Consider the following 24,403-nt stretch of genomic DNA (forward strand, 5'->3'; position numbering starts at 1 on the left):
TATTTTAAATATAAATAGAATATTTAGAAGTTACATTTGATCTGTTACATTAATGAGGGCTGAGAATTGTTGGAAAGTTACTGTGCAGTGAATTAATAATAATGTTCACATTGCATTGTAACCTTACTATATATAAGTGGTCTTCAAAGGTTCATGAGAAATAGAATTAAGAGATAGGTTTATCTGAGTACAAAATAATTTTGAAGTCTACGCATAGTTTTTCAAAATATACATTTCACACAAATTTTTTGAAGACTCCCTTGTATACATGGATTTCAAATTTTTTTGCATCAAAATAAGCTTATCTTTAATTCCATTTTCCACAAACTCTTTGAACTACCTCATACTAAGCATTATGGTCAGTACTTAGCATACTTTATTTCATCTTCAAAATAACTTTCTGGAATATATATATATATTAATAACCTCATCTAACAGATGAGAAAACTGAGGTTCCGAGGGATTAAGCAAGCTGACTAAAGAATATGGGAAAACCAAGATTTAAAGCCTAGGTCTGCCTGACTTGGAGGATACATTATTTTGAATGGTGCCCCAAAAAGCTCATTAGGACTTTTGTGGCAAATACTAAGTATATTCCAAAACAAAGTTCCATTGGAGAAAGAATAAATGAGAATTAGAAAATTATTCTTACTTACTGTGAATTTGCAATGATTGGAGCCTTTACCAATTGTGAAAAGGCATGATTCTCCACTCTTAGGATATCCACAAGCACGAGGCATCTTGTATTTAAGAGGAAGAAAACCATCTCAATTCAAGGTTAACTCATGAATACAAATGAAGCATAAAATAAGAAAGCATCTTCATAAGAAACCTGGAGAAGCCTCCAATCCAGAAAAGAGTCCCTTAATCGAGTACTTGTGTATTAGGTATTGGGGGCAATCCATAGGACATTCTAGACCTTGGCTTTCTAGCTAGGCCATTGAACTTGACTATTAATGGACTTCCAATACATAACTCATGAAACATTTCATTTCTGTTTAGAGTGGAGACACACACAAATGTGCATGTGTGCACACACACATATCCCAAAACAACAGCAGATTTCAAGTGGGCTTTTCAGAATCCTCAAGTTGAAAGGACCCTTAAGGTTCTGGCTGTCCAGTCCTTCCTCTCTAATAAAAGGAAGCTCATCTACTTCTATTCCAGACTCCTAATTATTATATAAGACTTGTTTATATCTTATCTTAAACCTACCACCCTATAACTTTTATCCATTGATCATTATTTTCTTCTTAGAGCAAAACAGAATTCTATCTTCTATCCCATCTCTTCAAATGCTGTAAAATGCCATCCTTTTGCCCCTAAATATTTTATTTCCTGAGCTATCTATCCTCACTCATCTTGGCTGTTGCTCATGCATCATGATTTATAGCACTGTATTATATGACTCCTATGAAGGAGTTGAAGATGGTCTGTGTACTCATAAAATATGTTTCCCAGAATTGAACATAATAAATCAAAGAATGGTAAGATTGATTATCAAAGCATAGAACAGTCAGAATACTATATTCCTATTTAAACATCTCAAGAATCCATTTTTTTCCTTTGTTTTGCAGTCTCATCATGTGCTTGTTTCTTACTGAATTCAGGCCACTAAAATCCTCAAGACCTTTTATTTCTACAGGCTTCTATTTAGCAAGTTCTCTCTACATCCTTAACTTTGGTTCCAAAGATAGAACACTAAGACTTATCCTATTTAAATTCAACTTTAATAAGCATAGCCACTTATTTATTTATTTATGCATTTATTCTGCCTTAGGAGTACTCAGTGGTTGATATGTCATCCCTAGGTCAATGCCAGTCTGGATCCTGCCTTGTCATATGATTTATCCACACTCCCTTCCAGCTTCTCATTCTCCATATGTTGATAACTAGTCCCACTCAGCCCATACCTAGGTTACTTAAAGAAATGTTAAAAAATACTATGCTAGGAAAATAGCCATTCCATACTAACCTATGACAAAATTTGCCAGGTTTGGCCGGCGCCGTGGCTTAACAGGCTAATCCTCCACCTTGCGGCGCCAGCACACTGGGTTCTAGTCCCGGTTGGGGCGCCGGATTCTATCCCGGTTGCCCCTCTTCCAGGCCAGCTCTCTGCTATGGCCCGGGAAGGCAGTGGAGGATGGCCCAAGTGCTTGGGCCCTGCACCCGCAAGGGAGACCAGGAGAAGCACATGGCTCCTGGCTTCGGATCAGCGAGATTCGCCGGCCGCAGCGGCCATTGGAGGGTGAACCAACGGCAAAAAGGAAGATCTTCCTCTCTGTCTCTCTCTCTCTCACTATCCACTCTGTCTGTCAAAAAAAAAAATTTTGCCAGGTTTTACATAGATTCATTAATTAGCATTCTTAGGATAAAGTGATTATGCTGCTAAATTATCTTATCATCCACCTAGCTTCTCCCCGTTTTCCACAAGGATGCCATGAAAGACTTTGAAAAATACCTTTCAGAAATACAGAAACTCTATGCCCATGGGATTCCTTTGATCTTCTAGTCTAACAAACTTGTAGGAAAAAGAAACCAAGACCTGTTTGTCATGCAACTTTAGAAATTCATGTTGGTATCTTTAAGGATCACCTCATCTCTCTTTGAAAGTTCACACAACATCCATTTGATATTCTTAATAGAGAATTAACATTAAAGCCCAGTTAACATTTGCATTATGTACCTTTTCTCTATTTTTAAAAAACCAAGACATCTCCATTTCCTACTAATTGCAGATGATATTTTATGGCTCTCTTTTGAAAATTATTTTCATATGCTCATTACAATTTGTCCAAACCTAAGGACTCACATTCTTTTAGTTGGCATCTTTGGAATGGGAGTGATGTGGTAAGGGCAAAGAATGGAAATACCATTTTTAAAAGAAGTGAAGGACACTGGGCAAACCAGATTGCATCACAACAGTGAGCCTTCAAATCCAAATACCCTTTAGCAAGACTGGATCATATCTAGTCTCTCTTGCTGTTTTGGGGTTTAAGTCTCTGATTGCTATCTTCCTCCCATCCTGGTTTTTATGTCCTTTATAATGTGAGTTGCTCAGGGAGCTTCAATCCTACTCAACAGCAAATTTGGTCTCTTAAATGACTTTCTCCATGCTATGGACTTAAAGTTTGTGTCCCCTCAAAATTCATATTTTGAAACCTTTATCTCCAATGTGATGATATTTGGAGATGGGCTCTTTGGTATGTAATTAGGATTTGATGGTGAAGCCTTTGTGATGGGATTAATAACCTAAAAAGAGACTTGAGATCTTGCTTTGTCCAGTTCTATCCCTTTACCTTGTGAAGATACAACAAGAAGATGGCTGTCTGCAGACAAGGAAGTAAGCCCTCACCAGACACTGACTATGCCGGCTCCTTGGCTTTGAACTTCCCAGCCTCCAAAACTGTAAGAAATAAATATTTCTTGTTTAAGCCACCCAATCAGTTGTATTCTATTATAGCTACCCAAACTAAGAAACTCACTATTATTAATAAGAGGCTTTAGCCCCTTCATACAGACAACAGTTCCTGATACTTGTTTGTACTTAACATTTCCTGGAGGTAAATGTTTTCATTCCAATTTATTGCTTCTAGTAGTCCTCATCCCATTTCTATGATTTCCAGCATGTTGAAAATTAGCCAGAGATGAGAAAAGATGAAGCTATCAAGGTATTTCAAGGTCAATAGGCTAGGAAATAAAGTATTCCATTATCAAGATAAAAACCAAATCCTTGCATTAACCTTCCTAATTGCTTTCTTACCTTGTTTTTATAGTTTCTAAGTGAACAGGAACAAAGCCACTTGCTGCTGTTCTCATTAACACTAATGATCAATAAATAGAAAATTTTTTTTGCTGATTCTTATATTTGGTTCAACATTATTATGCCTAATTTAGAGCTTATTAGGGCATTGCCAGTTTTGCTCATTATCTCCTCTATAAGATGAATGTGTTCCTTAGGCAAATAGTTCAGATGAAGCAACAGTGACTGACTGTTTTTGTAATCAAGCAAGGCTTTCAGTTATATTTACTGCTGGGGATGGGGAAGGAAGAAGCAAGCATGAGCATTTAATATTGACTGATTTTAGGAACTCCCAAGAGAAAGGAGTACTTGTACAATTTCAGCATTGAATATTAATGACCATAACAGACTTGGTGTCCGAGGGAAGTGTTTGGCATTGAATCTTCCCCTAAGCTCCTTTGAGCTCTTTCCATCTATCAAAGTCATGCTCTGAAATGAAATACTGATACCTGTCACAAAATGGATAAACCCAGAAAACATAGGATGTGAAAGAAGTCAGTCACAAAAGTTCACATATTGTTTGATTCCATTTATATGAAATGGCCATAAGAGGCAAAGCCATAGACAGGAAGCAGATTAATGGCTACAAGGGATGGAGGCAGCAGTAGGAAGACTTTGGGGTAATGGTCAAAGGGCATGGAGTCTCTTTTGGGAGTGATGCAAATGTTCTGACATTGATTGTGCTAATGATGCACAACTCTGAATACACTAAAATTACATTATACACTATAAATGAGAGTACAGAGTGGTGTGTTGTTAATTATAGCTCACTAAAGCTGCTTTTTTAAAGATTTATTTATTTATTTATTTGAGAGGCAGAGTTACAGATAGAGATCTTTCATCCGCTGGTTCACTCCCCAAATGGCTGCAATAGCCAGGGCTAGGCCAGGCCGAAGCCAGGAGCAAGAAGGTTCTTCCAGGTCTCCCACATGGGTCTAGGGGTCCAAGCACTTGGGCCATCTTCTGCTGCTTTCTCAGGCACATTAACAGAAAGCTGGATTGGAAGTAAAGCAGCTGGGACTCTAATAAGTGTCCATATGGGTTGCCAGCACCACAGGTGGATGCTTAACCCACTGTGCCACAGCACTGGCCCCTAAAGCTTCTTGTAAAAAAAAATCACACTATCCTCTTCCTGTTGTCATCATATACCACTCCCCCTCTTTCTTTGGAGTCTTCTTGTTTAAATATTTATTTATTTGAAAGGCAAAGTTACAGAGAGGCAGAGGCTGAGAGAGAGAGAGAGAGTCTTCCATCTGCCAGTTTACTCCCCAGATGGCCGCAATCGCCGGAGCTGAGCTGATCTGAAGCCAGGAGCCAGGAGCTTCTTCCAGGTCTCCCAAGCGGGTTCAGGGGCCCAAGAACATGGGCCATCTTCTACTGCTTTTCCAGGCCATAGCAGAGAGCTGGATCTGAAGTGGAGCAGCTGGGTCTTGAACCGGTGCCCATATGGGATGCTGGCACTGCAGGCGGCAGCTTTACCCGCTACACCACAGCACTGGCCCCTGGAGTCTTTAGAAACTGGATCACTGCCACCTTTTCTATCATATCTAAGCATATGAGGTCCATATGGTTGACTTAATGCCCCACTGGGTCTCTTCCTTGGCCTTCTGTTCTCAAGTGACCTTCACTTCTTTTCCATTTAGCCACCAATTTCACCTGTGTGTGTTGCACACCTTACCTGACTCCTCCATCCTCCCTAGCTCTGAAACAATGAATTTCCCTCTCTCAGATCACAACTTCTGAAACTTCCAGATGTTGCACTAAGTTGCTCTAATTATAACCTGAGTTAGAAGGCACAAGCTGTTCATTTCCTTCACCCCATTATCACCTCCCTTCCCTGAAACTCTCCGATTTCATTTTTTAAATTTTTTATTTAGTTTTTGACAGGCAGAGTTAGACAGCGAGTGGGAGAGAGAGAGACAGAGAGAAAGGTCTTCCTTTTTGCCGTTGGTTCACCCTCCAATGGCCGCTGCGGCTGGCTCATTGCGCTGATCCGAAGCCAGGAGCCAGGTGCTTCTCCTGGTCTCCCATGCAGGTGCAGGGCCCAAGGACCTGGGCCATCCTCCACTGCGCTCCCGGGCCACAGCAGAGAGCTGGACTGGAAGAGGGGCAACCAGGACAGAATCCGGCGCCCTGACCGGGACTAGAACCCGGTGTGCTGGCGCCACAGGCGGAGGATTAGCCTAGTGAGCCATGGCGCTGGCTCTCCAATTTCATTTTCACTGGTGTCCTTGTCTGGCTTGAATTCTATACTTCATCACTTCAGTCTCGCATCCTTCCATGTCAGTCGTCAAGCAAATCTGAACCCCCCATCAATGCAAACAATTGTATAGTGACCCAGTCACAGATACCATCACATAGGTACCCTCAGTGCCTTTAGTTATCCTTCCATACTGTTCCAGAAGCATCTCTTGAATTCCAAGATCTCTAGTAGAAACCTGGTCAACACTTCTTAATCCATCTGTACCTCTACCTCTCTCTTCACACTCAGCAGATAATCATTTTTTGAAAAAAAAATATTTGAAAGGCAGAGACACAGAAAGAGACAGAGACAATGAGATCTCCCATCTGCTGGTTCACTCCCCAAATACAACCAGAGCTGAGACAGGCTGAAGTAAGGAGCTGAGAACTCATTCTAGGAGTCCCTTGTAGGTGGCAGGGACCCAGATACCTGAGCCATCACCTGATGCCTCCCAGGGTGCACATTAGCAGGAAGCTGGGTCAGAAGTGGAGTAGCCAGGACTTGAACCCAGACACTCTAATATGGGAATATGGGCATCCCAAGTGATGTCTTAACTGCTGCACCAAACACACAACCCCCCAGCAGATAATTTTACGTGCTCCTTTATGTTAAATAGGAAAAAGTAAAGAAGCTCTTTTTCTACCAAACTGTATGTTCACTTACATCTTTTTTTCTTCCCTATGATTTACTCTTCTGAACAAAATGAAAGAGGTCTCCTACTCATATTTAACATTTCTTTACCTGTGTTTTAGCTTCCATCACCTCTTCACCATATCCTCATAGGGTATGAGTACTGACTGCTTTCCTCCATGCCATCACCTTCTCCCCGTCCCTTAACTCTTTCCCATTAGCATGTTTCTCAATCCTTAGGCACCAACAGCATCTCTAACTTTATGCCACACCACTCCCCTCACCAGCCACCTGGTTTTTTCCCTCCTCTTCAAATCTAAACATCCTAAAAGAGCTGTCAAAACTTGTCCCTTTCCTCTTCCCTCCACATTCTGCAGTGGGTATTTCTACACATCATTCAATTTTTTTTTTAATCCAGTGAGCCCTTTCTGTTCCTACCTGAATCCTCTGTAATAATTGGTACAATTGGGGGTTGGTATTATGGTGAAGCAGGTTAAGCTGCCACTTGCAACACCAGCATCCCATCCCAGAGTGCTGATTTCAGTCCTACCTAGTCTGCTTGCTAAACAGCTTCCTGCTAATACGCCTAGGAGGCAGCAGATTATGGCCCAAATATTTGGGCCCCTGCACCCATGTGGGAGACCCAGATGAAATTCCCGACTCCTGGCTTCAGCCTGACCCAAACTTAGCTGTTGCAGCCATTTGAGGAGTGAATCGCCAAGGGAAAGAGTCTCTCTCTCTCTCTCTCTCTCTCTCTCCCTCCCTTCCTCCCCCTCCCCTCTCCCCTCTCCTCTCTCTGTCACTCTGCTTTTCAAATAAATAAATCTTTAAAAAAAATAATTGGTATACTTGACAGCTTTCTCCTTCTTATCAGGATCTCTTTCCTTCCTGCCTTCATGAGTCTGCATACTTCTGGATCTCCTCCTGTGTCTTATTTTAAGGTTCCTCTGCTGCCTGTCCCCCTAAAAGGTAGCATTCCTGAGTTGTGTCCTGGGTGTTTGTATATGTGACTTATTAACATGGAATAAATTAACACAAACTTAGCAGTTTGAAACAAAATCCACTGATTATCTTTCAGTTTCTGTGGGTCAAGAGTCCAGGCCCAGGATAGCTGGGTCCTCTGTCAGGTCTCTCAAAGCAGAAATCAAAGTGTCAGTCAGCTGGGTGTGGGGGTGAGGGTCGGGGGTGTTGTTCTTATTTGGATCTCAGGGTCCTCTTCCAAGTTCATTTAGATTGATGACAAATTTCAGTTTTTTGTGGTTATAGGACTGAGATCCCTGGGTTTTGTTGTTGTTAATTATTGACTGGATTCATTCTCATATCCTAGAGACTACTCCTTCTAGTTGAAGCCCTCTTACACTTGAAATTTCTCTAATGTCTTCTTCTGCCAGCTAGAGAAAACTCTCTTCTTTTAAAGTGCCCAATATGATTAGGCTGGGCCCACTTGGATAATCCATCTGAAGGGCAACTGATTAGTAACCTTAATTATATCTGCAAATTTCCTGTAGTCAGCTGATCTAACATAATCATGAGAATGACACCAGGTTGAGAATATCATGAAAAGCATCTTAAAATTCTAATTTTCATAGTACTTTGAAAAATATTATTTATGCATTATCCAAAGTGATCTCACCCTCTGACTCAGCTTTACTAACGAGCTTCATGCCGACAACTCATAAATTTCTAGCTCCAGCTCCAACCTCATGAGCTTTTAGACTTATATCAACAGCTCCCTCTACCCACTTGGAGACCCCACAGATAACCTGATTTTGGAGGTTGAAAAATGACTTCATCATTTCACCACCAGTCTGTCTTCTCCCTAGGTTCCTTTCTCGGGGAATCATCCCCCAGTGTCATCTATGACTTTATGCTCATTCACCCTGCCATCACATCAGAGCAACCTAAACCAATCTATCCTATCACATAAAATCTCTCCATCCTACCTCCTCTTTATTCTCTGTTCAAAGTACCTTTACCTCTAATTGAATTATTTAACAGCCTCCCAATTGGTCTCTCAGTTACCAGTCTTGACCTCTGCAGTGGACATTGTGGATCTGCTTGTTCAATACCCATTCCAAACTCCTTGTAATGCTTTTTTCGGATAACTAAAAATTATATTCCTCAGCTAGGCTTCTGGTTGTGATGTAGATTCCAACAACCAGGTGAACCCATGCAAGATTTGGAAGGTGAAAATGATATGTCGTTAATATGGGGCCTTGCTCCTACTATTTCTACTGGTAAGCATGGTTATAGAGGCAGTTGGCTTCAGTACACGTTGTATGGGAGTCCAGTGTCCAGTTCCAAGCCTCTTACATGAAAATAAAAAGACTCAAGGTATCCATTTTCCTGGCAGAAGCTTTCTGATTTCCAGATCACAACAGAGAAGGGATAGTCCTGCAGCCAGCAGGTATATGGAAATAGTATCTTTATATTCAAGCTCACTGATCACAATAGAGGCAGTAACTCTCTAACAACCAAGTTATGCAGTATTATTCTGGAAGGTTTTCCTGGAAATTCAGTCTAGATTTTGCCCCTCCAACAATTTCAATCATTTGTGCCAGTTAGAGCAATTGATTTTATCTGCAACTAAATTCTGACTACAGTACATCCTACAATTAATCCCATTTTATCCAGAGAGATCTTTTTGAAGCACCAAAATTTAAATTCAATAGCAGCACTGTTTTTGCTTAAAACCTTTCAATGCACCCTTTCCCCCAGTATCCTTATTAAAGTCCAAAGGTTTTAATCTTATTTGAAACCTCTTGCCTGATCTAGTGCTCCCATCCTCTGCAGAGACATGTTTACCCAGGTATCCTCTGGCTACAGTGAGCTTCTGTTTGGGTCCCTAACGCCCTAAGATAGCCATGTATCCATTGCACATGCTAGGCTCCCTGTGTACAACACTCTTGACAAAGTCCCCCCCACCCCGCCTTTTTAAAATCTTATCCTATAGGATGTGTCCTCCAAGAATCTTTTCTGACCCCATATCCATCATTATTACCAAAGCTCGGTTAGGCGCTCTCCTGTATGCTCTCACAGCACCCTGGACCTCCCCTTTTGGAACATTTACTCCATGGTATTGGTGCTGCCAATTCTGCCCTCATCCCCTTACATCTTTTGAGCCAGATGGAAGGTTTCATGACTAAGTAAACCCTCTACTTTATACTCAGTACTCAGTGAGTTCCTTCCCTGACTTAGCTGTACAAATTAAATGAAATAGGGGCCAGCAATGTGGCACAGTGGGATAAGGCCCTGGCCTATAGCGCTGGCATCCTATATGGATGCTGGTTCGAGTCCCAGCTACTCCACTTCTGATCCATCTCTCTGCTAATGTACCTGGGAAAGCAGCGGAGGATGGCCCAAGTCCTTGGGCCCTTGCACCTATGTGGGAGACCTGGAAGAAGCTCCTGGCTCCTGGCTTCAGATCAGCTCAGCTCCAGCCACTGCAGCCATTTGGGGAGTGAACCAACAGATGGAAGACCTCTCTCTTTCTACCTATCTCTACCTCTCTCTGTAACTCTATCTTTAGAATAAATAAAATAAATCTTTTAAAAACAAATTGAATGAAATAAAATGAAGAATTTGAATCTTAAAGTCTAATGTCTATTGGATTAATGTTTTAGAAAAACATCATGTATGGGGCCAGCATTGTGGCATAGCAGGTTAAGGTACTGCCTTGGACGCTGGCATCTCTTGTGGGCACCAATTCAAGACCCTGCTGCTCCACTTCTGATCCAGCTCTCTGCTAATGTGCCTGGGAAAGCAGCGAAAGATGACCTGAGTATTTGGGCCCATGCACCTACATGGGAGATCTGGAAGAAGCTCTGGCTCCTGGCTTCAGCCTGGCACAACCCCAGCCATTGTGACCATTTGGGGAGTGAACCAATGGATGGAAGGAAGATCTGTGTGTGTGTTTGTGTGTGTGTGTGTTAAAAACTGTGCATTTCAAATAAATAAAAATAAATCTTTTTTTAAAAAAAGAGAAAAATATCATGTGACCATGAGAAGAAAGAACTGTAATGGGATCAAGTGGAAGGAAGGGGCTGTCATAGAAAGTCCAATGTGTAGGTCTGATAATATTGCATGAATAGTGCAATATTAGTGGAGAAGGGAAAGGAGAGGAATACTCCAGAAAAACTGATAACATTTAAGAAGTAATAAGACAGGGCATTATTAAATCTTCTTTTGACATTTCTATTCAATTTAATTAACTTTTTGATTGCTTACTCTACATATTTTATTATGTTATCAAATATAGAATTGATAAGATATTCTCCCAACTCTGGAGGTTGCAAGGGTTTCAGTTAGCTAGTAGAGCCACAAATATGAGAGTGCATCAAAAAAATTCTGGAAAATGGAATTTAAGGATAAGAATATTTTGGTGCAAAAATTTTGAAATCCATGCAGTTTTTTCATAATACACATTTTCCATGAACTTTTTGAAGACCACTCTCATACTTTAATACCAGGCAGAGAGGAAAAGGAGGCAGAATTGAAGAGTTTGAGGGTGAGTGAGCGTGGTTTCTCAATTTATTTACTTATTTGTTTTTTCCCCTAAAGATAATGCACTAGTAGTTTTGTGGCAATAGATAGTCTATCGAGGTGGAAAGAACATTGCCTGGAGACAGAACATAGGAGTCTTAGTTCTTCCCCTGCCATTTACTGGTAGTATGAACTTGAACAATTTGCTTAACTTCTCTAGGGCTTAATTCCCTCATTTGAAAAATAAACTTTTTCAGTGAAATGACCTTTACAATTGTATCATCTTACATGTTTGTTGCATTTAAAATGTGTGCAGTATTTCTAAAAAAAATCCAATTCACCTAATTAAAATGCCCATGTATTCTAAGAAATTGATGATAATGTTTGCTTTTGCCAAGTAGGGACAATTTACACAAATGTGCATTTTTCCCTTTCCACATCCTTAGCCCTTTCAGCCTTATGGTGTGCGTGTGTGCGCTCGGATGCATGTGCACCTGCTATGAATGCTAGGCTTTGTCTGAGAAATGTAAAGAGTAGCATCAATCTTTTTTGCGTCTTTGATAGATGAGTAGTTTTAAATTCTGGGCTCAGGCTATGTGACAATTATCTTCAAATTTCAATGGAAAGGAGACATATGAAGGAGCACAGAAAGCAGGATTAGAATAAAGAAAAAGAACTGTCCACTTGAAAATTCACCTGCTCACCCCATCTGTACTGTGGCTCTTTGTAACCAAGCATGCATCAGCTTGCAAGAATGGCCAGTAATGCTAGCATCTGTAACAGATGACCCAGAAAAATCAGTGGCTTAATACGAAGTTATTTCTCATTCACTTAAAGTGTAATTGGTGGTGAGTCATCATGGCGGTGGTGCTGTTGTTTATCTGTTCCATGCAGTTATACAGGAACCCCTGGGCTGGTAGAGACTCAGTTACCTGCAGTACATGACTTCTCATGATACCCTGTGTATAAATATTCAGGAGGCAAAAGCAGGCTTGGGAAGGGTGAGAGAGAAGGGGCTTTCCTGTAGGAATATTTTATGGGCTAGGCCTGATATCACTCATGCCCACACTTCAGTGGCAGTCTCAGCTCCACGGGCACACCTAATTGCAGGGGACATTGAGGAACAGAGTCAAGCCATATGCTAAGAAAGACACAGAGCAGATTTTGATTACTACATAGTAGTCTCTGGTCTCTGCCTAACTGAAGAATATTGATTCTGTCTAGCTGTTCTCTCTCAACTTCCTCCTTTCTATCCCATGTCTATAGTTGCTGACAAAATATTTCAGAGGTGATTCCTATTTTCCATGAGCAATTGGAAAATATTTTTAGAGTAATGATATTCACCAAGTAAGCATCTTATTTTTATGGTACCATCATTAGGATTCTCTAAATACTCCAATTTCTGCCTTAGAAAATTATAGCGCATTGGTTTGTAGGTTTGTACAGGACACACAATGACCATAACGTCACTTTGGGTTGTGCATATCACTTTAGCTTCAGATTCTGAAAACTGGGAATATTACTTCTAATGTTCTCAGGCTTAGTGAAGTCAGTGACAAAAAAATTTCAGATCTCAAGTTTTCTTTAGATCATTTGAGAAAATTATATCACAATTGCTGACATTAAAAACTTTCAAAGTGTATACCATAGGCTTTTTTTTTTTTTTTTTTTTTGCTCGCTTGTTTGACATTGAGCAGTAGTTCTCAAAGTGTGGTCGCCAGACCAGCACCATCACATTGCCTGAGACCTTGTTAGAGACACAGTTCTCAGGCTTGACTTCAGATCTGCTGAATCAGAAACTCTGGGAGTGGGGCCTAACAATTTGTATTTTCACAAGTCTTCTGAGGGAATATTCTGGAAACACTGATCTAGCAATTTAGAGTTGAGTTAGATTATTGCTGAAGCATTTCATTTCAAGGACCAGGTCAAAACATTATTTGAAATCATTGTTTAAAAAATATAGAATCTCAGCCGGCTCCACGGCTCACTAGGCTAATCCTCCGCCTTGCGGTGCTGGCACACCGGGTTCTAGTCCCGGTCAGGGTGCCGGATTCTGTCCCGGTTGCCCCTCTTCCAGGCCAGCTCTCTGCTATGGCCTGGGAGTGCAGTGGAGGATGGCCCAAGTGCTTGGGCCCTGCACCCCATGGGAGACCAGGAGAAGCACCTGGCTCCTGCCATCGGAACAGCGCAGTGCGCCGGCCTCAGCGCGCCAGCCGCGGCGGCCATTGGAGGGTGAACCAACGGCAAAAGAAAGACCTTTCTCTCTGTCTCTCTCTCTCACTGTCCACTCTGCCTGTCAAAAATAAATAAATAAATAAATAAATAAATAAATAAATAAATAAATAATATAGAATCTCCTTCTCATACATGGCTGTGAATTAAGAGTGTTGTAGAAAATTCACAGAATGAAAATAATTGCTAAGATCCCTTGGGAGGTCATGAGGGCAGATAGTTTTCAAAGGTGTCAGTCACAGAAATCTAAAGAAGCTTCTCTGGGGGTTTACTAAAAGAAAATGTATTCATGTATTCGATTGGTGACTGCTCCTTTGACCATCTAGGATTTATCTCCAAAAGACTTGGAATTCTGGGTCAGGAGAAATGATATCAGAGCTTCAGGTCTGAGTCAGTCTTTTATTCATCTTTGTATCCTCATTATCTTCCAGAGTGCTTATCATGGACAAAACATGATAAACCTTTACAATACATGAATGGAGGATGGAATAGTCATCTCATGGATTTGGATCCTTAAGCAGTTTGCATTAATATTCTGGGGTCACTTAAAAATATCATTTGGATAGTTTATTCTAGCTACTATTAGTGAATACTGACGGCTTTATGGATCTGTCCTGCCTTTTTTAGCAATTTAGGATTTTTTTCCCACCAAATATTAAGAACAATGTCTCCTACTGCTGAGAGAGAGAGAGAGAGAGAGAGAGAGAGATTCTTATATGAAGTTAATGCTTGTTCTATTTCTTGAAATGTCTACAAAAGACCTGTTACCACATATTAACCTTTTCAGTATGTAGCCCAGGGTTTTCAACCTTGACACTATTGACATTCGATGCTGGATAATTCTTTGCTATGGGAGCTGTCATGTACACTGTAAGAAGTGGAGCAGCATCCCTGGCCTCTGCCCACTAGATGCCAGGCATATCTCCTACTCCCAGTTGTGACAATCAAAACGTCTCTAGACACTGCCAAGATTGTTTCCCTGGGGAGCAAATCACCCAGGCTGAGAAGCACTTCTCTAGCCTAATATTAATAGAATAGTAATTTTCCTGCATTTTATTCAAAGCTATGGAAACAGGCTTCAAGGAAAAGCATATGTTCCACATTTCTCTTAGCTCACTGTTGAGGACTTTGGCAGTGACAGCTTCATCTATTTTGAAATGATTTGGTTCACAGATCATCATTATTTTGGGTCAGTTTTCTCCTTGGAACAACTGTATCTTTGGAGATGCAAATTCATGAACGCTAAGCATCTTTTTTAGACATAGTGTGATCTTCTACACTGACTCAGTGTTGAATTCCATTATTAGGCATTTTTATGTAATAATTTCTAAATAATCTATAGACTGGCTAAAGGAACACTGCATGGGTCCGTCATATTCAGCAACTAACTGAATGTTTTTTGTCTACTTCATTACAATGTTTTAAAATATTATGTAAGTAAAAATCTAAATAAAATATACGAATATCCTTTATTGCATCCCACCTCAAGATTCTGTCCCTGGAAAGAAATTCACCAATTGCTTCTGGAATCAACTTTTCGGTATCTAAAGGATTTGCTAACGGCAACAAAAGGGGGTCCCTGAGAGCAGTTTGCTAGGACTCTTATATCAAGGGTTAGGGGAGTGTCCAGGGCATAGAAAATGAGGAATTGGAGGGCCCTTCCTGCTTGCAATATACATCTTTATGCATCAAATGTTCACAAGTCTGACTCAGCCCAGTTTCTCACAGCTTAACCCATTTTACCCATTTTTTGTCTGTGGTGGTCTGCCCCTCCGCTCCCTGCCCTCAACAGTGTTGCAAGACAAGCTTTCCTGAACATCCTCTGAAAAGCAAGCTTATGCCAGTAAGCTGTCTCCGATCTGCTGGTATCCCAGTGCCCCCTTTTGCCTAAATTCCATACTCTTGGTTACACCAATTATTCTATTTCTTTTTTTTTTTTTTAATTTTTGACAGGCAGAGTGGACAGTGAGAGAGAGAGAGACAGAGAGAAAGGTCTTCCTTTTGCCGTTGGTTCACCCTCCAATGGCCGCCGCGGCTGGCGCGCTGAGGCCGGCGCACTGCGCTGTTCCGATGGCAGGAGCCAGGTGCTTCTCCTGGTCTCCCATGGGGTGCAGGGCCCAAGCACTTGGGCCATCCTCCACTGCACTCCCTGGCCACAGCAGAGAGCTGGCCTGGAAGAAGGGCAACCGGGACAGGATCAGTGCCCCGACCGGGACTAGAACCCGGTGTGCCGGCGCCGCAAGGCAGAGGATTAGCCTGTTGAGCCACGGCGCCGGCCCTCTATTTCTTGATTATAGAAGTTATCTATTTTCTTCCTGTTATGGCATAAAGATTTAGGACAAATCAACCTCCTCTTTACTTCTGCTTCTTCTTATTCTATATTACAATTGTTACTTAAATCATCAGTGTTTCAATGATGAGCTGATAGTGTACCTTGACATCCTTACTGACAGCCTCACAATAATGTCCCCTCCCTTATTATCCATGTGGGCACGCTTTAAACTTTCCTTTCTTTTCTTCTTTTTCATTGAATGGTGATTTCAGAGAGAGAAGGGATAAAAAGCATGTGGCCATCACACATTCAGCAGGAAACTAAGGTGATTTTGGAACACTTTTGAATGATTACACAAAGTCTCAAAATTCTATTGCTAGAAGGTAGAATGCCTATTTCACCCTCACCTCTTGTGTTTAGCATAACTGACAGGCAGGGATTTTTTTTTAACATCTAAGAAACAAGAATAAAATTTTTAATTTTTATAAAAATTCTTTTATTACTATTTTTATAATTTTTGTATCATTATTAACAACAAGAAATTAGGACCATCCAGAAAACAAAAACAAAGGAGTAAAAGCAGATACCCTATTGACATGACAGATGAAAAAGATACTAGGTGAGAAAGAACATGTATATAAAGCCTACAATTTGGAAATTGTGGAAATCAAAGTCAAGCAGTTAATTACTAACAAAGATGGCAACCGTGTTTCTTTTGTCTTTCACAGTGAATGCACAATTAGCACTTAATACTAAGACTGGGGAATAAACCATCTATAATCTACTGAAAAAGACCATCTGCTTCTGTAAATTTTGTTCTCATACACTTGCCAAAAGAAGAGAACATATTAACAAAATAATGGGCCCTGCACTGTTAATTGCTAGGTTGTTTGCAGTTGTGCTGTTGCTATTAGAATTTAATAAGCCATTCCTTCTGCTAAATTAATAGGCAGCCAAGATTATGTAATAGCTGCTTTCAGCTGCTAATTATTTTTCCCATAATTCCCTCCCCTCCCTGCCCCCACTCCCACTTCTTTTTTTTTTTTACTAGGAACATGGAGAGGAGATTGCCAATATGTCATCAGCAAGTCCCTAGTCCTCATTTTCAGAGCCATTCACCACCATTAGGTGCATAACCGATGAGTTTAAATTTGGAGGCAGCTATGTCAAGAATGTTGAGTACACATGTACTTTGTACAGAAAAAGAAAAAGGCAGCATTCGGAATCAGAGGGCAAGTTTTTATTTCATAGTATTACAGCTATCTTTGAACTGGTTAGTGGCATCTGTTTCAAGTAGTAAGGGAGAAATGGGACATTAGCAAGCACATCTGGGGCATGGTTGGGCAGGGAGAAATTTGGGCAGGGGGCCTAAAGAACTACAGAAAGCTAGCTCTGTGGTTTTTGTCGACCCCTTTGTAATATTCCAGTATACATTAATCATACATGTCAGCAGGGAACTTTCCAAGTGGCACAGAAATGCAGAAATGGAGAAGCATTACATTTTTTATTTTTCCAAACAAGGGCATTTTCAAATGCCTCCAAACCACTATTTAGTATCTTAGTTTCATGTTTATTGTAATAACCCTCTCCTCCCTTGCACAGATAACATGATCTCTAATAAAGGGTTCCTTCAAGTTGATTGAATTTACTTTCATGGAAAAATTTTGCGATTTTTTACTTTGGGCCATTAAAAAAAATCTGACAACTACGTTTTACAAACCTCTGCAAAAAGGGCATGGCCCAACAAAAGCAATTTTCTAGCTTCCTTTGTAGGAACCCAGTTGACTGGAGTAATGAATAGCATTCGACATGGGAAACCCGTGGCTGTTCGAGCAAGGTCACCTAATCCCGTGGGGCTCCCCTTTCCTTATCTATAAAAGATGAGTTGGACTAGATGATTCATTCATTCCATCATTCAAACGCCAAGTATGAACATTGATTACGTGCCCAGCAGTGTGCTCAGCATTACGGCCCTTAACAAATCTATCATTTCATTTCAGTCTTTATCAGCCAACTTGTGTTACACACCAAGCAGTGAACTAAGTTAGAATGCAAAATGAATAAATCCAAGACGTGCTAAATACAGACTAATGGACATGTTGGTGAAAAACGTATTCGTTCTTACAAGGTTTTAGGGTGACGCTTCATACTTGTGACATTTGAGAGGAAGGGCATGTCAGGCAGAGCAAGTCGTTGGCCAGGCTAAACCCAGGCGTGGGAAGCAAGCGGGATCTCGAAGATGAAGTGGTGTCTGGGCTTTTCAGCTGAGGACATAACTCATCCAGTCCGCAGCCCTGAAGATGGGCGAGGCAAACCCAGGGTGTGAAGCTTGTGGTAAAAAGTGTCTGGGCTAGGGCTGTAGCACTGCGATGGGAAAGAGAGGCCATCTACCTAGCAAAAGGCCCTGTGAACGCATTGCAAGGGCTCCACGAAAGAGCTGCCTTGCTTTCCCCAGAGTTGCAGCACTGCCTTTCTCCTCCCACCATCATCACCGGCCGTCACACCTCCCCATCCCACCCTCTTGGGACACGGAGAGTCATCGGAGCTCGAACTTGGCTCCTCGCGTTCAGAACCTTCTCTGCCGCGCACCACAGGGTCGCCTAAGGTCGCCGCGGAACCACGTCCTCCCGTCCCCAAAAGAGCCAAGGCAGCCACCCGCTCGCGTCCCGAAGGCACGAGCCTGAGTACGCAGGCGCGCTGGCTGCGGCCGAAGCCGCTTCCGGGTCACGTGGCCCAACTTCCGGTTCGCACCACTCCTCTTGGTGACGACGCGGCCAATCGGTTTCGTCGGACTACGCGGTCGCCTGCGCCGCCTCCGGGTGCCGTTGGCTGCCGTTGGGCCGCTTCCCGCGCGTCGTCCAGCCCGCCTCTCCGCTAGCCGCAGCCCCAGCTCCTCCCTCGTCCGGCCCCTGGGGCGGAGTCTGTTGGCTCGCCCTCCCCTCGCCGCCTAAGCCTGCTTTCCGACAACTGGGTCCCCTCCCCACGGCAACACGGCGTCTCCTACTCGCCGCGGCGACAGGGGTTTCCCCTCAGCCGCCGCCGCTGCCGGCCGAGCCCAGCCGCACCCGCGGCCCGCGGCTGCCGTAAGTCCCGAGGGCGAGTGGGGACGCTGGGGATGGGGATGGGGAGGGGGAGGGATGGCTGGGCGCGCCCCCCGCCGCCCCGCGCGCGCTCCGACGACCCCACCCCGAGCCCGCCGGCCCGCCACCTGGGCGCCGCGCCCCACAACTCACTTCTTTCCACGTCGGCCCCCCGCAAGCCACCGCGCGGCGCCTGGGAATGCGGGGTCTAGTCTGGGGCTCCGCCGGGGCGCCGCGGCACCTGTGGTTCGGGAATCGTCTCAAGTTTTGCGGGGCGTTTTAGGGAGGGGCTGGCGGCCGGGGACGGCGGCGGCCGAGAACTCTTGGCGCCCCCCTGCGCGGCGGCGGATGCCATTGTCTGCTCCGCTCCTTGCCTGTCACCTCGCTCAGGCTTGGTCAGTGATGGAGTGTAGCCCCGGAACGGGGGGGAGGCATCGGAGACGGCGGGACCCAAGGAAAGCTGGTCCCGAGCTCGCTCCGAGGCTGAGCCCATTGTTTTTAATGCCCGTTTCCCAGAATTGTGGTACCCTGTGATTTGCGGCACAATCAAAGCATTCGTGTTTAATAAGACAGGATACTTGTGCCTTGCAACCGGATTTCGTCCCATGTTAGTACATAATTTATTTTGAGAGAATACGTTGTGTTTTCTTATTGTAAAGTGGTAGGGCAGGTACAGGACCCTGCTACCGACAGCCTTGAACCCATACTCTTTTTGGCAAGCAACCCCCCGCCCCTCCTGGCCACCGAGATCATGGAATACGAGGTTCATTCTTTTCCAAGTTCTGATAACGGGTTTGCTTTAAATGTCCAGTTGATGCTTCGCTTGCTGCCCCCTTTTCGAATGCCGCTGATTGCAACTTATATGGAGGCACTTTGATACCCCTGAGTAATGTCCGTGTATTTTGTGCCGCTGAAGCATGTTACAAGCGGTAATAAGCCTTAAGTTTAATAAAGTTAAAATTGTCATGTCATAAATTGCCAAGTATCTGGTTGATGTCTTTTTGCATTATTTTAATTTCATATCAAATAATTTCATACAGAAATTTAGGGCTCATTTTATTCTATATTGATTGTATAAATTCTCTCTCCCCATGTTCAAGATGGTGTAAGTTTTAAGAATCAGGCTTGAATCTTCTTTGCCACGCTTAAAAGAAAACAGAATACGTATCTGAATTCTATCTTTACATTATCTTGTAGAAATAATACCGTTTGCAGTTGATGACCAATTGACATACCGTAAGCTTGCCTTTAAAAGAACATTCAGACTAATCAACAGATTTGCAGGTTCCAAATAAATACACACAAATTACCTTAGGTATTAAAAACACTAGAATTCAGTATCCAATCCATCTGTAGATGCTGTTTTTTATTGTTTTAAATGTAATATTTCATATAATGCCCCTCAATATATCTAATTATTATTTTGACATTTTTAAGATTTGATTTTCACAATATTACATTAACTTGGCTCTTAATTATGTGCATATTTATGTTTTTAAAAATGAGGTGAAAACAGATACTTTAAGATCAGGATTTTATTAAGAAAAATATGTATTTGTGAGATCCTCTTTTTTGGTGCATATTTTAGCTCATTCTGGTTTTCTTAAAATATGCTAGCATAAATAGAAGAGAGCATTCAAAGTCTACAAGTAATTCACCCTGGGACTAGAAAAGCCTTGGGCTGAAAAATAGTAGATTGCCTGTTTCTTTCAAATGTACCTAAACCAATTGATATCTACAGTTCTCTTTTGATACATATAGGGAGTGTGGAATGTATGAGCACAGGTAGAAAATAGTTTCTAAATTACAAGGGACAGCTTTTTCTTCAAAAATTTCACTGTAATATACCTGTTTTTCTTTTTTTTTCCCACCCATTCCTCTCCAAACTTATGTGGAACAGAGTGAGATGGGAAGGGAAGGGATGTATCTAGCAGAAAGATATTTCTAAAAGAATTTCCTGCTATTTCAAGTGACATAAAAATAATGATAGCTGCTAATTGTCAGTTTAATGCCCTGCTCTCACAGGTTCCTCTGTATTGATTCAAAGTACCGCATGTAATCTTTACTTTACTTGTCTTAACAGATGCAGTTTATGCTGCTTTTTAGTCGTCAGGGGAAGCTTCGACTGCAGAAATGGTATGTCCCACTGTCAGACAAAGAGAAGAAAAAGATCACAAGAGAACTTGTTCAGACCGTTTTAGCACGGAAACCTAAAATGTGCAGCTTTCTTGAGTGGCGAGATCTGAAGATTGTTTACAAAAGGTATAGTTTTTATTTATCAGAAAGGTGTAATAAAAGAGTCAGTTGTTAGGTCATTTGTAACATGGAGATGTCAGACTTTTGTTAATCACATTTAGAAATAATGATTAATAAAGATTTAGGAGAAAAATATTTAGAGTAAAGCAGTAAAGCTTTGTATTTTTAAAATAACTACTGTTTCGATTGATTATCCAGGCTAAAATGATAAAAGGGAAATCATTTTAGAACTAATTATATAATTAAAGACATAAATGACTATTTATAATCATCTTTTTAGAAAAACCCAGTTCATTTCATTGCAGGGGGAAATAGGGTCAGAATTTTAAATTATGTGAGAAATTCTCTGAATTTAGAGAAGCATAGATAACAGTCTAATCCCTTCTCCCTGCAAATCTATAAAATAATAACTGATATTTGACATGCCTTTTATCTGACTTTTAGAATCTTCTAAATATCTTGGGAACATAGACTTTCAACCATACAAATGTTTAAAAACTTTGCATATACACAGGATCTGTTTTGTTAGTAGCGTGTATTAATTCAAAATATACTTGTTGCTCAGGTAGAGATATGATTAGATATAATATATCATTTTGCCAAGGAGATTTTTTAAAATTTTATATTGGAGAATGACTATTAGGTTGGTTTTTTACATTGAGAATTTAAAAAATGCTGTGTATCTTTATTAGTATATGAAACTCTGATACCTTAAAATAAATTTCTCAACATTATTCTAAGCAGGCTAAATGAAATATAACAACTTCTTTTACTGAACATTTCTTGAAGGAACATTTACTTTTGTTTCTTCCTCATTTCTGTACCCTTTTGAATAATTTACTGAATTTAAGATAACAGCATTTCTACGTGTAAAAAATTCCCTTGTATAGGGAGCACATAGGTAACTAATCATTTGGGATGCAAAGGGGCAGAGAGAGAGGTCTGTTTTTTTTCTCAGCTTTCCTTTATTGCATTCCAAAGGATGGGGTTTTTTTGTTCAGGAAATGGTAATAGGGTAGAGGGAAAGAAAAGGAAATAATAGCACATAAAGAGTTTCTTAAATACTATAGAATCTTTTATTATGGAATGAATTTAGCTATCTCTGGGTGATTTTGTATCCAGTGTTTGGTTTATCACTTGTTGAGAAAGATAGAAACATCATAGCATTTGAGAGCTGGGGTATGTCTTAGAATAATTAGTCAAATACTTTAAAAAAAATCTTAAATGAAAGTGAAGCTGTTCTTGTGCAATCAAGAAGGAGAATCCTGTACCCTTTCTCAGTTGGCTTCAACCCTTTGAACAGGAGACAGTTTGTGAGTTTGAAAACCATTGTTGTTAATCAAACTTCAATTTTATAAAAAGTGAGAATTTGAGAGAAGTGACTTGTCCAAGGTCATATGCTAGTTAGTGATGGACATGAGGCTACAACTCATATCTTAAGAATGGAAACAGTGGTTTTAAACAGGAGTGAAAAAAGATTTCCTTTTCTTAAAGATAGAAATAGGACAATGAATGGGGGACAGGTGGGATGAGACTGGCACCTCTGGGTCTAGTAGGAGACTGCATCATACAGAGGTCCTGAACACTGGACAGGAGAGCTATTACCCAGGTAAGTTTCATAAGACTTGGTCACTCCTAGAAGTGGGAAGTGAAGGAAAGGGAAGAAGGTTAATGGTGAGCTAAAAAACGCAGTTTTTGGGGGCAGGTTGACTTTGGGATGTCTGTGTGACTTAATGGTTTTCTGATGGGATTTGGTGGGCATAGGCTTGCTGGTCTGGAGAAAAAGAAAGTGATAGATCACCAGCATTCTAGCTGGTGAATTAAGCATTCTAGTTGGGAGTTAAGAAGGGACCCACAACAGAGTGAGACCCAAGGAAAATAAGTTTTAGCTCAATAAAGTCAGGGGAAGCAGAAAGTGAGTTTCAAGAATTAGATTACTAGTGCTAGATGTTGCATAAAATTCAGTGAAAGAAAGAATTTATTAGATTTTCAATGAGCAATTCATGAAATGCCATTGCCAGAACACTTTCACTCGAGTAAGAGACAGAACTCTTGATGTAATAGGGTGAAGTGTGAAGTACAGAAATTTGAACAGTATCTGTAAACTATTTTGGGAAGCTTTGCTGTGATGGGCAGAGGAGGTGGTAACCATTTGCAGACATAGGAGTAGGGAGAAAGTTTTTAAAAAAAGGTAAGAGAAGCTTGAGCTTATTTCTAGATAGAGAAAGGAGTCCCCCGTGTGGAGGAGGGAAATACCAGCAAAGGAATCAGTCCTATGAATGAGCTATTAATGGGAAGAAAGGAAAGCACTGGTTGGTGTTCCTGCACACACATCATTCAGCCTGTCCAATGTTGGGCCACTACTGTTTCTTTTGAAAGCTATAAGGAGTAGTCTAAGCCAATTCTGATAAATACATCAAAGCTCCTTTCAGTAAAGGTGGAATAAAAAATAACAGCTTTAACTGAAATACAATTCATATACAAAAGGTAGAATTTAAAATCTGTTTTTCTGTGTCCCCCCTCATTTCATACTAGACTTTTCTTGTTTTGTTTTAGCATTTTATTTATTTAAGAGAGAGAATCTCCTTCCCAAATGCTCACAATAGCCAGGGCAGGCCCAGGACCAAGCCAGGAGCCAGGTACTCAAGCCAGGTTTCCCATGTGGGTAGCAGGGACACAACCACTTGAGCCGTCATTTGCTGTCTCCGAGGTTGTGCATTAGCAAAAAGTTGGAAGCAGAAGTGTAGTAAGGACTCCAACCCAAGAAGTCCAATATTAGGTACAGGTGTCTCAAGCAGTGGCTCAACCCCTGTGCCTCTATTGTTTGTTGATATTAGCAGGTGATTTGTTTTTCCTATAACTATCTGGAAGAGAAGACCTTTTAAGCAAAAGAATTGGTGCTTAGCTTTTGAGAAATTCTGAATGAGCACTTTCATTGTTCATATCAGCAAATGCTTTTTATTTCTTTTTAAAATTGTCTCATCCACATCTTCAGCCTCAGTATTTAGCAAACAAATTCCCCCTTTTGGGGAGGGTGAGGTAGGGGGATAAGGATAATATAGCTGAAAAGACAGACTGAAGATCTGAATACTTAAGTTTTTTTCCATTTATGTGAATTGCTAATTTTGTGGTGTTGAACAAGTCACTTTCCCTTTGTTTCCTCATCTCTGAAATAAAATATACTTGAAGATTCATTGACAACAGAACCTTGTATGTTTTTTTCAGTCCTATTTTGTGAAATAGGCACTGGATTAAAGTCTTAAAATTAATTTTAAAATACATGTATCTCCACATTACTAGCTTAGCATTTGTCATTGAGTACTTGTTGGTTTTCTTTATTAACAAAAGAATTTTTTAATGACATACCAGTGGGTGTTGAGAACAGTTTAGCAACATTTACCCATAGT

The 24,403-nt window shown here is 41.2% G+C and overlaps 1 protein-coding gene across 4 annotated transcripts in view; it reads left to right on the top strand.

The window, feature by feature from the left end:
• The first annotated feature begins 18,603 nt into the window (after positions 1–18,603).
• AP1S2 (adaptor related protein complex 1 subunit sigma 2) overlaps positions 18,604–24,403 on the top strand; it is a 30,563-nt gene continuing 24,763 nt past the window's right edge. For 2 of the 4 annotated variants that reach the window (XM_062182861.1, XM_062182860.1), the window contains exons 1-2: positions 18,604–18,743; positions 20,824–21,002. In XM_062182861.1, coding sequence (XP_062038845.1) covers positions 20,824–21,002 — 179 coding nt within the window. In that variant the 5' untranslated portion in view covers positions 18,604–18,743. The remainder of the gene's footprint in view (positions 18,744–20,823; positions 21,003–24,403) is intronic. The other 2 variants (XM_062182863.1, XM_062182862.1) reach the window with 2 other exon arrangements.

Source organism: Lepus europaeus, chromosome X (genome assembly GCF_033115175.1).
Source record: "Lepus europaeus isolate LE1 chromosome X, mLepTim1.pri, whole genome shotgun sequence".
NCBI lineage: Eukaryota > Metazoa > Chordata > Mammalia > Lagomorpha > Leporidae > Lepus > Lepus europaeus.